The 17459-nt window shown below is 31.7% G+C and overlaps 1 protein-coding gene across 7 annotated transcripts in view; it reads left to right on the plus strand.

Annotated features, from left to right (window-relative positions):
- The window catches only part of LOC115210357 (neurexin-3), a 304944-nt gene that overhangs the window by 193117 nt on the left and 94368 nt on the right, over nt 1-17459 (plus strand). For all 7 annotated transcript variants that reach the window (XM_029778911.2, XM_036502415.1, XM_029778912.2 and 4 more), the window contains one exon: nt 3614-3785. In XM_029778911.2, the coding sequence (XP_029634771.1) occupies nt 3614-3785 (172 nt within the window). The remainder of the gene's footprint in view (nt 1-3613; nt 3786-17459) is intronic.

Genomic DNA, 17459 nt, shown 5'->3' on the forward strand with positions numbered 1-17459 from the left:
CCGGGTATGACTGATTTAAATGCTAATGGGGCAAAGGCAAAAACTAGGGAAATTATTATTTGAAATAATTCTATTAAAAAGTGTGTATATAATCTGTGTATGTACAGAGGTTGGACGAAATAATGGAAACACCTTAAAATTTCAAACAAATTTATTTTAATATGGGATAGAACCACCTTTGTCAGTAATTACAGCTTGAATTCTACGAGGTGTAGACTTGTACAAAGTTTGAATTGCTTCCCAAGAAATTTTTGTCCATTCTTCAGCTAAAACAGTCTCCAGTTCTTGTAGTGATGATGGTGGAGGATATCAACTCCTTACTTGTTTTTCTAAAATGCACCATAAATGTTCAATAATATTGAGATCTGGGGACTGTGGTGGCCAGATAAGATGTTCAACGTCACTAGAATGTTCCTCATGCCATTCAGTAACAACTTTAGCTGTGTGAATTGGTGCATTATCATCCTGAAAGACTGTTTCCCTCCATAAACAGTTCTGCAACCATAGGATGAATCTGATCAGATAAAAGGCTTAACTAGTCTTGACTATTGATTCTGCCATGAAGGGAAACCATTGGGCCGGCATATTTCCAAGATATAACCCCACCCCCAGATCATCACAGATCCTTCTCCATGTTTAACAGTTAGAAGAAGGCAGTCTGGTTCAAATGCTTCTTTTGGCTGTCTCCACATGTATACTCAGCTGGTGGTTGATTTGTCCAAGAAAATAACATTCTTCCACTGCTCTCAGGACCAATTCTGTAGGTTTTTACTCCACTCTAAATGCTTTGCAACATTTGTTTTTGAAAGTAGTTGTTTTCTGATTACAGCCCTCCATTGAAATCTGGCTTTGTGCAGCTCCTGGTGCACGGTTTTTGTGGAAACTGGGTTCTTAAGGTAGTCATTAAGCTCTGCAGTAATTTTGGGAGCTGTACTTTTGTGATCCTTTCTAACAATTCATGTAAGAATTTGATGGTCCCTATCTGAAAGTTCTGGTTTTCTTCAGGAGTTTTGCTTCAATGAGGAGGTTTCTCCCTATTTCTCAAAGGCTATCATTACTTTAGAGATAGAACTTCTTGATACACCAAACATTTTGGCTGTTTTCGTTAAGCTAGTGCCTGCCATTCGAGCACCAACAATTTGACCTCTTGGAAAGTCCAATACATCTGTCATTTTAATGAATTTTAATTACTTTTTTCTGATGATATCTGAAAAGAAATAGCAATTTTAGAAGAACATATTAAGCAACACTAATAATAAATTTAAAAAAACATAAGAATAAACAAGCTTTTGACGGCTTTATAGCTATTTGAAATATAAAATTATGCTATGATGCTAAGTGTTTCCATTATTTTGTCCAACCCCTGTATATATGTGTGCATGTGTGTGTGTCAAAGTTGTATTTGTTTGGCAAATGACTTACATGCATCATCTGTTGAAACTGAAAGAATGGTTTCATGAAAGAGTCATGATAGTCATTCAAAATACAGAAATACTGAAACTTTTGATACAAGGAAAGAAACAACAGTAAATAATAACCCCCATGATTTTTGATAAGGTAATTACATTATATCTATGTGTGTGTGTTTATTCAATAGTTTTATGGCCATATTTTTCATGCTAGCATGGGTTAGAGGTATATATTTTTAAGACATTCTACAATACAAGCACACATAGCAAGCAGCTTTCATAATGAGCAAATGCAAGCAAACACTCTTATACATTCACACACGCACACACACATATATAACACAAGTGACAAGGTAACTTACAGGACTGTGAAGACAATGCTAACACACATCCAAGCATGCACACTTACACACACATCAGTGTATGTGGATATGAGTGTGTGCATGTATTTGTGCATGTATAATATATGTATATATCTATATTTATATGTGTGCATCTCTCTCTCTCTCTCTCCATATATATATATATATATATATAATTCTCATGTGTGAGTGAGTGGACAAATGAAAGAAAGTGACATTCAATACATTTACCAGGAGTTACACATATCATTATTGAAAACAGTTTGATTTGACCCAGTGCAACTTAAAGTTTCATGGGCTCATCACAAAAACCTAGCTTGTTGGACTCAGGCAGCCAAATGGGAAGATGTAGGAAGTCCAAGTATACTACAGGAAACTGGGTTGCTATTGGTCACAGTGGGTCCAAACACCATTTGACTCACCTTGACCAATAGCAGTCCAGTTTCCAGTATCCATCTTGGACTTCTTTCCTTTCCCCATTCCACCACCTAAGCCCAATGAACTAGGTTCCTGTTACAAGTGTACAAAACTTTAAGTTGCTTCAGGCCAAATCAGACTGTTGTTAAATGATAATAAATATATTTATATTTATATATACCTCCATACATATATACACACACACACACTAACATGTGCTTATATATATATGTGTGTATATATATGTATATATATATATATATATATATATAATATATATATATATATAAATTTAGGATTCAAGCAAATCAGGTCCTTAAATAGTAAAGTACCATGGTTGGGTCAGAGAAATGGCTATCGCATATGAACAATATTTGAGAAACAAATACATACATGCTAACGTAAACACGGAATTATATTCCAGTTGTTTGTACAATTAAAAATGGCCAACTGAATATACCATGAGTTTCAAGGCTACACATGAGAACAAACACTGCACCAATTGTACTGCACTCAATAGACTCCAGATCCCTGCAAATTGCAAGTTCCAAGTAAGGTGAATGATAAGCAAATAACAGCAGATGGAAAACACATCTGAAACAGCTGTAGTGAATGAACCACAATCCATCTGTTGTTATTTGTTTATATACAATACACACACACACATACATACACACACACATACACACACACACACACACACACACATACATATATATATATAAAAATATACATATATAAGAATAATATAACATGAAAAGGGAAAAAAAGCAGGCTTCAGTAGCAAATCACAATATTTGTTTCTGCAACAGACACTGGCTTTAAGTTGTTGAGTTTACGTTTATGTATCATTATATAGGATTATTCTTTAGAATTACTGTATAATTAAATATATTTTAGCAACAACTGTATGTAGGCACTTCCTCAGGTAGAATGCAATTAAGTGCTGTCATATTTCTTTCAGTTTCCTCGTGTATACAATGTCTATTATTCTCCATCAACCAGTTCATTAAACTCTGGGCAAAAAGAGCAGTTAAAGCTAAACTCCATCATGTTGAATATGCTGCAATCAACCCAGCGACAGATTAGAAAGTGTGTTTGAATGTGGATGAAGAAGTCTGTTTCTTCTTCCTCTCTTACTTTATATATATATATATTATATACACACACAGATTTGGATGATGCATGCAATCAACACAAATAGTTTACGTAATATGAAAATGTGCTGCAAAAGTGTGCTCCTGTTCAAATGTACAATTCCACTATGGCTACCATTAAATTTGATTTTAGTAAATTGAAAATTTAAAAGTCTCCTATAATAACATATTTACTTTTCCATTTCTTAAATATTGCTATTTGCAAAACTAGTAGCATCATTTTATTTATTTTGATGCTCAATTTATTTCATAAAACTTTATTTTTCAGGTGGATGGAAACATATTTGTTGTATATAACATGGGCACTGCAGACCACCCAGTGGGGGAAGTCTACCATAAGGTAAATGATGGGGAATACCATGTAGTCCGTTTTACACGAAATGGTGCAAATTCAACCATCCAGGTAGACAACTATAAACCACAGCCAAAACATCCAGACGGTAAGTGATACAATTCTTTTTAAATATATGTTTGTCTTATTGTCCATATATATATAAAAAAAAGTTCATATATTTTTCATTTTTACCATATAAGTAATAAGTCTCTATGTATATATACATACACATATGTACGTAAAAATAACATGATGTGGATGTATGTATATCTATATATATGCTATTATATATGTATATGTATTATATATACATATATTGTACATATCTGTCTATATATATATATATATATATATATATATATTATATATACACATATATATATTATACATGCATACATATATATGTGTGTGTATATATATATATATATATACATATATATATATATATATATATATATAAATTGTTCCGTTTAACAGAATTTCAAATAGCCCCGGAACTATCAGTATTAAATTATAGTTAGTAGAATATTATATCCACTTATGTGCATTTTCTTGCATAAACATCCATATTCATTTGCGCATATATATTTGTATTGTAAAATTCATTTTAGTAGAAATAGAAATATGCATATGTATCTAAATATAAAAATAATTCAGGTTATGATATGGAAATTTTATCCTCGTAGTAAAGTGATTTGCTCATTTCTACTTCTAATTATTAAAAACATTTGAGAAAGGAAAACTTAAAATAATAATCAAGATTAATTTAGTATAAACTAATATATTAATATTTTCATTTTAGTTTTCTGTGAGAATACAAATTTTAAATGCAAATTTAATAGTGTAGTGTTCAATTTGAAATCCTATTACATTAAAAGAAATTATTACACATCTTTGTTTTATATGCAACTGATTAAAATTTTTCAATGTTTAGTTGTGTCCATTGTGTAATTTTACTTGTCACACTTGTCTGATGAGAAATAAGAAATAGAACATTTATATGATATTTTATTGTTGGTTCTAGAAACAATTGCTTGTTAGTTTCTTAATTGTTTATTTAATAATAATTGATATTTAATTTTCAATAAGATTTTCATAATGGTATATAGAAAATTAAATAACTAATTTATTAAAATATATTTACAACAGGTATAAGATTTGCATTTACCTGTATATGTTACATATCTATTTAGATTTATTTTGTTGTGAATAGCATTTTAGAATAGTTTATCTGGTTTTTGTAACTATAGATTCTGTCAGTCAAAGAAATCAAAATGTTCTATCTTTAGAATTTGTATTGATTAGACACAAGCTAAGAATTTGGTTTTAAACAATTTCAATATTTCTTATGAAAGTAATAGTATACTACTGATTGTTTCCTTTGTATATCTCTTTACTTTCCAAAAATGCTTATTTTAATTTCATAAAGTCTTTTCAAAAATTTTATATTTAACAATTAAGCATGTTATCTAAAGATTCAACTTTAACATAAATCATTGGCTATGTAGTAACTGATTAGAATATACCGATCATTTATTAGTTCCACTAATTCTACAAATGCTAACTAATAAATGTATTTTGCTGCTGCCTCTATTCAAATTAAGAAAAAGTTTAGAACAACTCTCTGCCCAGCTGCTATTTGCAGTACTTTGAATAATACATTGATTTTAAATGCAAGAGATCACTTGTATTTGTATGTATCATATTTCAAAAAGTACTAAAATGCATAAACAAATATATACATATGTTTTTGTATTGATGTATAAATATATATATATGTGTGCACTTACAAACATATGCATATATTTGTCTGTGCATTTCAGTATTGCTTGCAATTTGGGACATGCACACATAGATATATATATATATATGCTCCAGCATGGCTACAGCTTTTAGCTAAAACTAATAAAAGATATATATATATATATATAATATATATATATATATATATATATATATATAATATATATATATATATATATATATATATGTGTGTGTGTGTAAACATATATCTGTGTTATATATATATAACTATAAATATGAGATAAATTTGATGTACTTAGCTTACAAATGTAAATATATCTTGTTATTCTCTTCATACACTGAAAAATAAAGATTATCCTGACATACTTCATGGCTAATTAGTAACCTGTTAGGAAGTAAATAAACTGCATTCCTCTGCCTTTGAAGACAATTAAATAGTATATATTATTTAAATAAGATATAAAATTGAGGTGGCAAGCTGGCAGAATCATTAGCACACCAGGCAAAATGCTCATATTCTGAGTTCAAATTCCACCAAGGTCAACTTTACCTTTCATCCTTTCAGGTACTTAATAAAGTAAGTACCAGTTGAGAACTGGGGTCAATGTAATTGACTTACCCAACTCCCCAAACTTGCTGGCCTTGTGCCAAAATTTGAGACCAAATAAAACACAAACCTAGAAGTAGCTGAAAGGGCTGATTTAATTTGCATATTGTGCATTTCTTGACTGTGTAATTAATTAATTAATTAATATTTTATTCACATACAATGTGCATTAGAAATTCTATATAAAATTGATATAGTTGTTCAACTATTTGTAATGTGTTAAGCTGGAAAAAAAAAAAAGCAAGTGCTCTAGCATAGGCACAGTTAAATGACTGAAACATGTAAAAGAATAAATGTAAATACATCTTGATATTCCATCCATACAGAGAAAAATAAAAGAGGTATTCTTACATACTTAATAGTTAATTAGCTACTCCCCAGAGGTAAATTAACCCCACTCATCTGTCTAGAAAGAGGACTGAATATTAAATGCTACTTAAATCAAACACAAACAATAATGTGCAATAAACAGCTTGACTAATTCTCATAGTATGAATTTGTTAGTGGCATGATAATTAATGAAAAATTAATTAATCATGCTACTGACAAATACACAATAGTCAAGCTGTTTCAGCTACTTCCTATTAACACTGTTTAAATCAAATATTTAACTTCCTTGTATATGTTTGATTTAAATAGCATTTTCTATTTAGTTCTCTTCACAGACAGGGTGACTGAGAGGTATTTATTCTCTGAGGAGTGTTCTATAAACTAAAGGGTAAAGACCCCCTTCGGTTATGAGTGACCATGGGTTTGCACCTAGAGAGTTACCCTCTGAGGCACAAGTCTGGGCAAGGTTGTTTTATGGAAGACCAGTAGTCGCCCATGCATACCGGCCTCCCCTCTCCACGCCACCAGTGTTATCCAAGGGAAAGACAAAGGTCGATACAGCTTGGCACCTGTGACGTCGCAACTCATTTCTACAGCTGAGTTAACTGGAGCAACGTGAAATAAAGTGTCTTGCTCAAGAACACAACACGCAGCCCGGTCCGGGATTCGAGCTCACAACCTCACGATCGTAAACTCGATGCTCTAACCACTGAGCCATGCACCTTCACTTAACTATCATATATATATATATATATATTATATATATATATAAACATACATATACATATGTGTGTGTATATATGCATATATAGTTATATATTTATATATATATGAACATACATATTCATATATGTGTGTGTGTGTATATATATATATATATATATATATACATAGACACACATGTATATATATATATACATAGACACACATGTATATATGTACATATATATATGTATACATGCAAATATATATATATATATATATATATATATATATATATATTCTACATAAATAGACTGGCACAGAGAAGTAAGCATAGTATTAGAAATGTTTTCAACAAAATCTAGATTGAGATGATAGTATGGAATATTTGAGAAAATGTTATAATTTTACTGTATTGTCTTCATGTGTAAAATAATATAACCAGGTTGAAGCCAAAATTTGTAGCTTGGTTTTAATCATAATATAACAAATATAGTATAAATTATATATATCTTAAAATTAAGAGTCATTTCAAGATGTTACACTTTTCCTGTGACTATTACATTTAGTATGAAATTATAAACACTCTTTTAGGTTTTAAATGAATTTATGCCTGGGTATACCTAATATACTTAGTTAAGTCATTTTTTATTAATGAATTTCACAGCTTAGTAAGAACCTTAAAACATTTGATTTGTAGTTTCTGGTATATTTCTTTGATCTTGTTATTTTTTATTCAACCTATATTTTTTCATTCTAAAGATTTCTATGATTTTCAGTTTTGTTGTACTAGTTAAAGTCATTTTTCATAAATGTTAATCAGTCTGTTGAATCTTTTATTAGAAAGTTGGATCTTTAATTTAACTTGATTGATTTTATTTGTTTGATTTTATTTTGATTTTATTTTTTGTTTAATTAATAGAATTAACATATTGGTTCTTTTATACTCTCCTAGGGGGATTAATTTGTTTTGTAGGTATATCAGATTTTCTTTATGTTTTGAGGAAAGTTGCATTCTCTCAACCGATATTCTTCAGATTACTCCCATTAATACTTTTATAGCCAATATTTATTAAAACTAACAACTAAATTTAAACTATCCAGCTTCCTTATAACATTTGTCTTGAGCATTGTTATTGCTTTCTTCTAAAAAAACAATAGTTTAATGTTTTGAAAATTATTAATGTGTTTTATCTTAATAGAAACTTCAATTTTAAGAAGAAATATGTTTAGCAGGAAATAATTGTATTTTAATTATATTTCAACTTACTAAGATATATTATGGTATCTCTTGGACAGCCAAGTTATATTTTCTCACCTGAATGTTAAAAACAATAATTTCCAGTTACTCTGACTTAAGTCTTCCTTCCTTATTTGTTCATGTTTTCTCAACTTCTTTCTAAATTCCTTTAAACTCCAGTAGCTGTATGACTATCTCCCAAATTGTATTGAAGTTATTTATTTATTTCAACTAAACTTTTTCTGAAATCATCATCCATAGTAACTTCAATGCCTCCAGCATTTCTCAATTCTCTCATTCCTCCCAAATTGTTTGTTACCCTGAATTGTCTGCAGCAGTTATTTTCCTCACCTACCCATAACTCAAACCAACTTTCCAAACACTCTTGCCTTCTATCTCATCTCTAAACTCAACTATCTACATATCTTCCCTTGTTGGATCATCTGATTATCCCGTCAAGTTGACCAGTTTACATAATCCTATTCTGCAACTAATCTGTCTGGTACTTCAACTCTCAGTTCTATACTGTTTCAACATCAGGTCTAACATCAAATCTATACTGACTTCTCTTGAGAGCAATGTACTTCACTTCTGATTCACCTAAAACATAGCTTTAGTACTTCACTTTTGACCCATCCAAAACAGAATATAGCATTGCATATTGTCCTTGAGCAAAGCTTTCAGCTGTGTCTGACACAAGAATCTTAGAGTAATGCTGCTTGATTATGGGATCTTTCCATTCATCTCTTAAACATGAAGTCTCTGTTAGACCACTCTATTTCAGCTTGCATTGAGAAGAATCATTTCTGTTCAGCCCGAGATTCTCCTTGTTACTTATAATCTCTCTCTCTCTGTCTCCCTCCCTCCTCTCTCTCTCTCTTTCTCCCAGGTGATGCCCCCACTTCGCTCTTCTTTAACTTTCTGCATGTAGGTGTTGTCATGCAGCTTAGATATCTCACAACAAACTTGATCTACTTTCATGAACAGAAACCTGTAAGTATGCACCAGTAACTGCCTTGTTTACACCCTTTTGTGTGAACACAAGAATAGTAAAGTCACAACAAATGTAAGGCTTCAAAGCCTCTTCTGACTTGTTATGGCAGCTTTACATAAAGAACATAGGTGAAATTAAATTAAAAAGACCAGTTTTTTTTCTTTCAGGGCTAGAAAATACTTCTTTGATCAATTACTGGCCTTCTAAAGCTCGGGTATGATTCACATTGATGTACTGCTCACATTTCTATGACAGTACTGCTGCTATAAACTCCATTCCAAAATTGGTTATCTGACTGATAAGTAAAGATTCATCCAACACTATGCTACATTCACTAGCCCAAATATACATTATTTCTTCACTCACTTCCTCCTTCACAATTACTAACACTAACTTTTACTCCTCTAAACCAGTAAGCTAGATACTACCTCCTCCCAAGCTCATCTATTTCACTTGGCTCTCATCTCTTCTTGTCATCATCCCTACTGTGTATTACTCAGCAAATTCCAAATTTAACAATCTAGAACTGCAGCTCACTAGCATTGCCTTCTTGACTATGTTTTTCCTATGAGTATAAATCTACAGAAGTTCGAGTTTTTCATTATCAACACATCTTAACCAGTATGAGATTACTTACATAGGTCATTGATGCTACTCTTCTTTCGACTAATTTATAATAATGAAAGTAAACGTTTTTAAGTATAACCATTAAAGATTGTTAATAAAAAGCCTGAATTCTCTTTGTTAAATATTTACAACCTTCAAACAAATGATATTATTAATTTTAACAATAAGAATTCATTTTCATTCAATTAGTCTTGTAATGCTATCTTAGTTATGATTGATATTATTTTTGTTGTTTCTTACTCATTTTTCTTTAAATAGTTATTTCTGAAGTATTAGTAAAGGAATAATGGCATTCACTTCTTATTTCTGTTGTGTATTAGCATGATTTTACTACATTCAACTGAAACTTTTCTCGTTTTATATAACATTTACATTAAAATAATTATTTTTTCTAAAATATCTTGGTTAGAAAGTATATTTGGTACTATCATTAAAGCCATTTAAACATTATGAATAATGCTATTAAAAGTAATACTTTTAGAAACTCACTTATAATACATAATTCTTATAGGTAATCTTTAATAATCTACATTAGTTAAATACTATTGATGACATTTTGAGGAACTTTCAAAAGCAATTCTTCTTTATAAAATTAAACATTATTTTAAACATGGCTAGTTTATAATAAAAGCATTGAAAAAAGATCATTAAATTTGTATTGTTACTCTATCATAGTTGCTCATAGATTCCATAGCAATACCTTTACTGAAAATTTCCAGAAAGTTTTATTGTCTGTATAAGATGCTATCATAAATTGATATAGCTCTTTAAAAAAAAAATCTCTGAAAGGTCTTTGAATTATAACAAAATGAAAAAATAGGAAACACTCAGTATTTTTCAAATATTCGAATTCTTTCTAAACTTCTTATCTTCCAAATTATGTACTGATGTAATATTACCAACTTTTTAAACCTAAAATTTAACTCTTTCTTTATTTCACTAAATAATGTTAATCAATGTATTAATTTAATTTTGTAACAATGAACATTTTGCATATTTTTGTTATTTTGTTATTTAAACCATTCTCTGACATAATTCTATCCTAAAATCTTAATTCTTATGTACTTTTGGAAAATTAATTTATTCTTACAATCTTGAAAAATGATTAGATTTTGTATATAAAATGCCAGTTTTAATTATGTAGCATTTTTAATTTAGAATAAATAATACTTTAAAAAATGCTATTATCTCTGAATGAAATTTTACAGTGAGCTTGTTGATAAATCTAGTCTTAAGGTGATTGAAAACTGAATTTAATCATATATTGTCAGTTCTGTTCAGATAGTAGCACACCAGGATAGAATTATATTAAACTGATTTTTGTTCCTATTATTACCCTCTGCAATGTGCTTGCAGTCTATGTAAAATGTTTGATGCACATATCCATTATTGTAACATTCTATAATGATTACATCATACAAAAAAATGAGCCAAAAATGTAAAAGCGAAAACAGACACTATTTAGACATTTTCTATTCATATATGCTAATTTGTGTGTGCATATATCTATATATACAAATATATATATATATATATATATATATATAGAAGAAGAAGAAGAAGATATATATATATATGCATTGATTTATTTGTGTTTTATTGATTATTTTCTCTGTTTTTGTAAAGAAAAGTTTATATTTGAAAATATAAAAAAAGAAAAATAAATTCAGATAAACAGGTATATTTTCATAAAATTTTAAGGTTTTTGTATTGTTAGTGATGTGTTTTATGTATTTTTTAAACTTTGCTCGGCTGATATCTATTTTTTATTAAAGACATGAAAAATTTAAAAATAAAAAAGAAATACACTATAGAGAAAGACACAAGTATAATAGTTAATTATCAAGTTTTATCAATTATATTCTTCAAACTATTACTTTGAATGCATATTTTATTGCTTAATAATAAACTGTATACCTCATATTTAATAGTGATAAAACATGTCATCTTGCAACAATGAACTAGCCATGTTTAATATCACCATCAACATTCATTAGCATAAGATATATCAATAGCACAAGTAGAAATAAAAGGGAATCTCTTTAATGTTACATCAACCTTAAGACTAAATAACTTTTAGATATGAGAACTAGAAGACACTTTTAGTGTTTTTAAAGTTTTAGAGTTAATACCCACCTAATGAGAACAGAAAATTTGCTTTTATTGATTGAGTTTTTTATTTCTAAACATGAAAAATTATGTATCTTCTCTCAAAGCAGAGAAATAAAATAGTGCAAGTGATATTATATTTGACTGCAAAGTCTACAACCAACATCTGTACTATTTAATACAAACAAAATGTAGGAAATGTTACCTAGAATATGTAAGTCAATGACTTTTGTTACAAATTTAATATTTCACTAAAATTAGTTGTTTTCTGATTCATACAGAGTTCAGATGCATTTTTATTAATGTAACACTATTTATTAATTTTATGAAATATTTTAGAGCAATGCTTAATCAGATTAGATTTTTAAATTTTTTTGTTTGTTTTTATTGGAATTTAAAACGATGCCTGAGCAAATAACATTTACATTTAAATAAATGTACAAACACAAATACTTCAGATTATAACAATTTTTCTTTTCCTTTATAATAATGTAAATTAGACAAAAATATATTTCAAAATAATAATTTCTCTAAATATAAACTGTAAACAGTTGTTTGAGCATATACATATGTGCAAAGATACACAGACACACACATACATATATACATATATAATTATATATATATGTATATATGTGTATAAATATATATTAGTTGTATATATTCCTAATATATACATTATTTTATATATACATTATATATTAGTTGTGTATATTCCTAAATCAGAAAAATCAGGTGCTTGTATATTAGGTAACAGAGTGGGAATATTTTTCTTTTATGCAGTATTATAAATTTAGTCTCAAACCAGCCAATTCATATTCCCAAAAGATTTTGTGTTAAAGAATACTCCAAGTGTGGAAGGGTAATTTAATACTCACCAAGCATCATACAATATACTCTCTCATTCTTTAACTTGAATTTTTTCAGTAACAAGAACTGGCCATTATGAGGGTAACTTTCTAATATAACTTTCTAATACTGTATAAATGATACATATATATATATATATGTATATGTATATATATATATTTATACATTCACACACTTACATATATACATATGCACACAGGACATATATTTCATTAGTTTTTACACCCAATTTTCTATGCTGGCATGGTTTGAACAAAGCTTATTGAGATAGTTTTTGTATGGCCTGTTGCTTTCCTGTTATCAACATTTAAAGAGTTCTCTCAATGCTGCATTTTCTGTGCTTAATTTGCCAGTGAACTGGATGCTTTTTCATGGCATTGGCTCCATTGAGACTGTCTTGCTAGTTAGAGTTCTCACAACTGAAACAGAGGAAAGAAGACAGGGCAATAACTTTAGCTTTGGAGTTAAGAGAATTTAAGTTATGGATGGGAAGAACAGGTTTAATTTTGTGAGAAGGTGCCAATAGAGAAGGTAACAGAGATGAGGAAAGCTTGGGAATGGCAAAGAGAAGGAGTAGTATCAGGAGTTAGTGAAATTGAGAGAGGAAGAGCAAGGTAAGGCTGATGGGCTATGAGAGTAGGCTCAGTGGAGGACTGTATGAGTGAGAGAGAGAGAGATATGAAAGTGAAAAGGGAGCTGAAGAAACTACAAGGAGAGTCACTAAAAACAGAGATGCTGGGTACTATCAGAGGGAGATGAGAGAGTAAATGGACAGTATTGGGGCAATGAAGAATTTATAGAAAGAGGACAGGGACCACAAAAGAAATAAGGCCTGGAGTTGGAACAGTAGATGAATGCAGCAAAAGCAGTGAGAAAAAAGGTAGGAAGGTAGATCAGAGATGGAGGGGTGAATAAAAAATTGATATAGTAACGGTTATAGATTCCTTTCTACCTTCCTTGCACAAGTCCAGTTCATCTTCATTATGACAAGTCACAAATTGTTGTGATGTTTGTTATTTCCTCTGTGAGGTTCAGCAACTTCAGATCGGTTTTTCTCCATTTTGTCCCATGTCTTTCTAAGTCTTCTCTTTGTTCATATTGAGTGTTTGATACTTCTTTTATGTTACTGTTGTCATCAATATGCATTGTATATCCATACATTAGTCTTCTCTCTTGCATATTACATTTGATTCTTATATACAGATTTTTTCTCAGGTCAATTATACTCTGATTCATGCATACTAACATTACACATGCAGTAAACCATGCTCACTTTATTTCTATCTAGTCTTTGCAAATACTGTGCATATATATGTGTATATATATATACAAGCAAACTAGATGTTAAGTATAAATAGCATTCCATCAGTTATCCATCTGATTCAATCAGTGGAACAGCCTGCTCTTCAAACTAATGTTTGAATGGCTGAGCACTCCACAGACAGGCATACTCTTAATGTAGTTCCCAGGGAGACTCAGTATGACACAGAATGTGACAAAGCTGGCCCTTTAAAATACATGTACTACTAATTTTTGCCAGCTGAATGGACTGAAGCATCATGAAATATAGTGGTGTGTTCCTCAGAGACACAACACACCACCAGGTCATGCACCTTCACTTACATATATATGTATATATATATATATAATTATTATTATTATTATTATTATTATTATTTTTATTACAATCATTATTATTATTTCACTTAGGTATAGAAATACTACATAACTTAGTGACAGAACTCAATATTCATATGTTTCAGAACAAAGCATCAATCAAGTATAGAGCAGTAATAAGACATTAAAATGAAGGAATGAGGAATTGTCATGAACTTCATTAGTTTACATTTTCCAGATAAAATTGTACATGTTTGAAGCTCCACTGATGCTATAGAATGATACACAAGTATTCAACTATGAGTGCATTGCATCTTATTGCAAAACAGCTGCAATCTAATGCAGTTCATGACATAATCCCTTATTCCATTTTCATTTTCTTTTCATATATATGTATATATATAGTCATAGACATTACTTCTCAAGCACATGGTTTTGAGTGCAGTCCCACTGTGCACTACCTTGAGCAAGTGTCTACTATGATAGTCATGAGTGATCAAAGTACTAACAGTGTGTGTGTGAGAGAGCGAAAGAGAGAGAGTGTTTTCATATATTGTTCATTTTTTAAATTTCATTATTCCATGTTATCATTGGTTATTATTATTAGCATTGTTTTATTGCTGGATACCCTTCCTGTCACTAACATTTACCTGTTTTTGAAAGGAATCTCCTCATATGTCAGACATTTTCAAAGATGTTGACAAAGAAATGACATTGTCACTAGTTGTAGCTCACAGTATTCAGAGAATATGTAAAGACACAAACAGATACATGTGCATGAACATGCACACACATACACATACATGAATATGATGGGCATCTTTCAGTTCCCATCTACCAAATACATATGATTTTGGCTGACTCAAGCTATAGCAGAGGGCACTTGACCAAGGTGTCATGTAAGGGAACTGGACCTACAACCAAATAGTTTGGAAACAAACTTTTTAACAAACTAACCAACCTGTATCTTATATATATATATATATATATATATATATAATATATATATATATATATATATATATATATATATATATATATAAGGGGACCAGCTATCCGAGGGACCAGCTAACAGAGGGACCAGCTATCCGAGTTGATAGTTCCGTGGTAGCTAAGGCAATTAGAAGCACGAAGACAGGAAAAGCCCCAGGCCCATCAGGAATCACTGCAGAGATGCTCAAAATGTCTGGTAGTGTCGGCTATAGCCTAGTCACCCATATAGTTAATCAGGTGATACACAAAGGAGTCATACCCAATGACTGGTGTAGCAGCATAATAGTCAACTGCTACAAAGGTAAAGGTGACGCCCTAGATACAAATAACTACAGAGGTATCAAGCTGTTGGATCAGGTGATGAAGGTTACGGAGAGGGTCATAGCCCAACTAATTAGAGAGAGAGTTAGTTTAGATGAGATGCAGTTTGGGTTTGTGCCAGGGAAAAGTACTACTGATGCTATATTCCTGGTAAGGCAGCTGCAGGAGAAATACCTAGCCAAAGATAAGCCCTTGTACCTGGCTTTTGTTGACATGGAGAAAGCCTTCGACAGGGTCCCTCGATCCCTTATCTGGTGGGCAATGAGGAAACTAGAGATAGATGAATGGTTAGTGAGAGCTGTGCGGGCCATGTATAGGGACGCTGCTAGTAGGGTGAGGGTTGGAAAGAGTACAGTGAAGAATTCTGGGTAGAGGTAGGGATCCACCAAGGCTCAGTACTCAGCCCCCTCCTATTTATCATAGTCCTCCAGGCAATAACGGAGGAATTCAAGACAGGATGCCCTTGGGAGCTCCTCTATGCTGATGACCTTGCTCTAATTGCTGAGTCGCTATCAGAACTGGAGGAGAAGTTTCAGGTGTGGAAACAAGGATTAGAATTGAAGGGCCTCAGAGTCAATCTAGCTAAAACCAAAGTCGTAATCAGTAGGAAGGTAGACAAATCACAAACGCCTTCAGGTAGATGGCCCTGCTCGATCTGTAGAAAAGGTGTAGGTAGAAACTCTATTTCAAGATGCACCAAGTGTAAGCTATGGACACATAAGAGGTGCAGCAATGTCAAAGGAAGGCTAACTAGGAAGATGGTTTTTGTATGTGGCAGATGCTCAGGAACAATAAACACTGAAAATGCTCTGAGACCAACTTCCGTCACTTTCCAGGGAGAAAAACTAGAAATAGTTGATAGTTTCCGTTACCTAGGTGACCAAGTCAGCAGCGGGGGCGGGTGTGCTGAAAGTGTAACTGCTAGAGTAAGAATAGCTTGGGCAAAGTTCAGAGAGCTCTTACCTCTGCTGGTGACAAAAGGCCTCTCACACAGAGTGAAAGGCAGACTGTATGATGCGTGTGTACGAACAGCCATGCTACATGGCAGTGAAACATGGGCCGTGACTGCTGAGGATATGCGTAAGCTCGCAAGAAATGAAGCCAGTATGCTCCGATGGATGTGTAATGTCAGTGTTCATAATCGACAGAGTGTAAGTACCTTGAGAGAAAAGCTGGACCTAAGAAGCATCAGTTGTGGTGTGCAAGAGAGACGATTGCGCTGGTATGGTCATGTGGCAAGAATGGATGAAGATAGTTGTGTGAAAAAGTGCCACACCCTAGCGGTTGAGGGAACCTGTGGAAGAGGCAGACCCAGGAAAACCTGGGACGAGGTGGTGAAGCACGACCTTCGAACTTTAGGTCTCACTGAGGAAATGACTAGAGACCGAGTCCTCTGGAAGTGTGCTGTGCGCGAGAAGACCTGGCAGGACAAGTGAGTCCATAACCCGTGGCCTTCTACTTGGGATGGAGCCAGCCTACGTATGCATACCTTCCCTTCTTGGGACACAAAACTCTACTTGTGAAGACCTGTTGAGGCAAGTGAGGATCAGAATCGAAATCGATCAATGGAAATTGCAGATGTGTTACCAATGCTGGTGGCATGTTG

This window comes from Octopus sinensis, linkage group LG4 (genome assembly GCF_006345805.1).
Source record: "Octopus sinensis linkage group LG4, ASM634580v1, whole genome shotgun sequence".
In the NCBI taxonomy this organism is placed as follows: domain Eukaryota; kingdom Metazoa; phylum Mollusca; class Cephalopoda; order Octopoda; family Octopodidae; genus Octopus; species Octopus sinensis.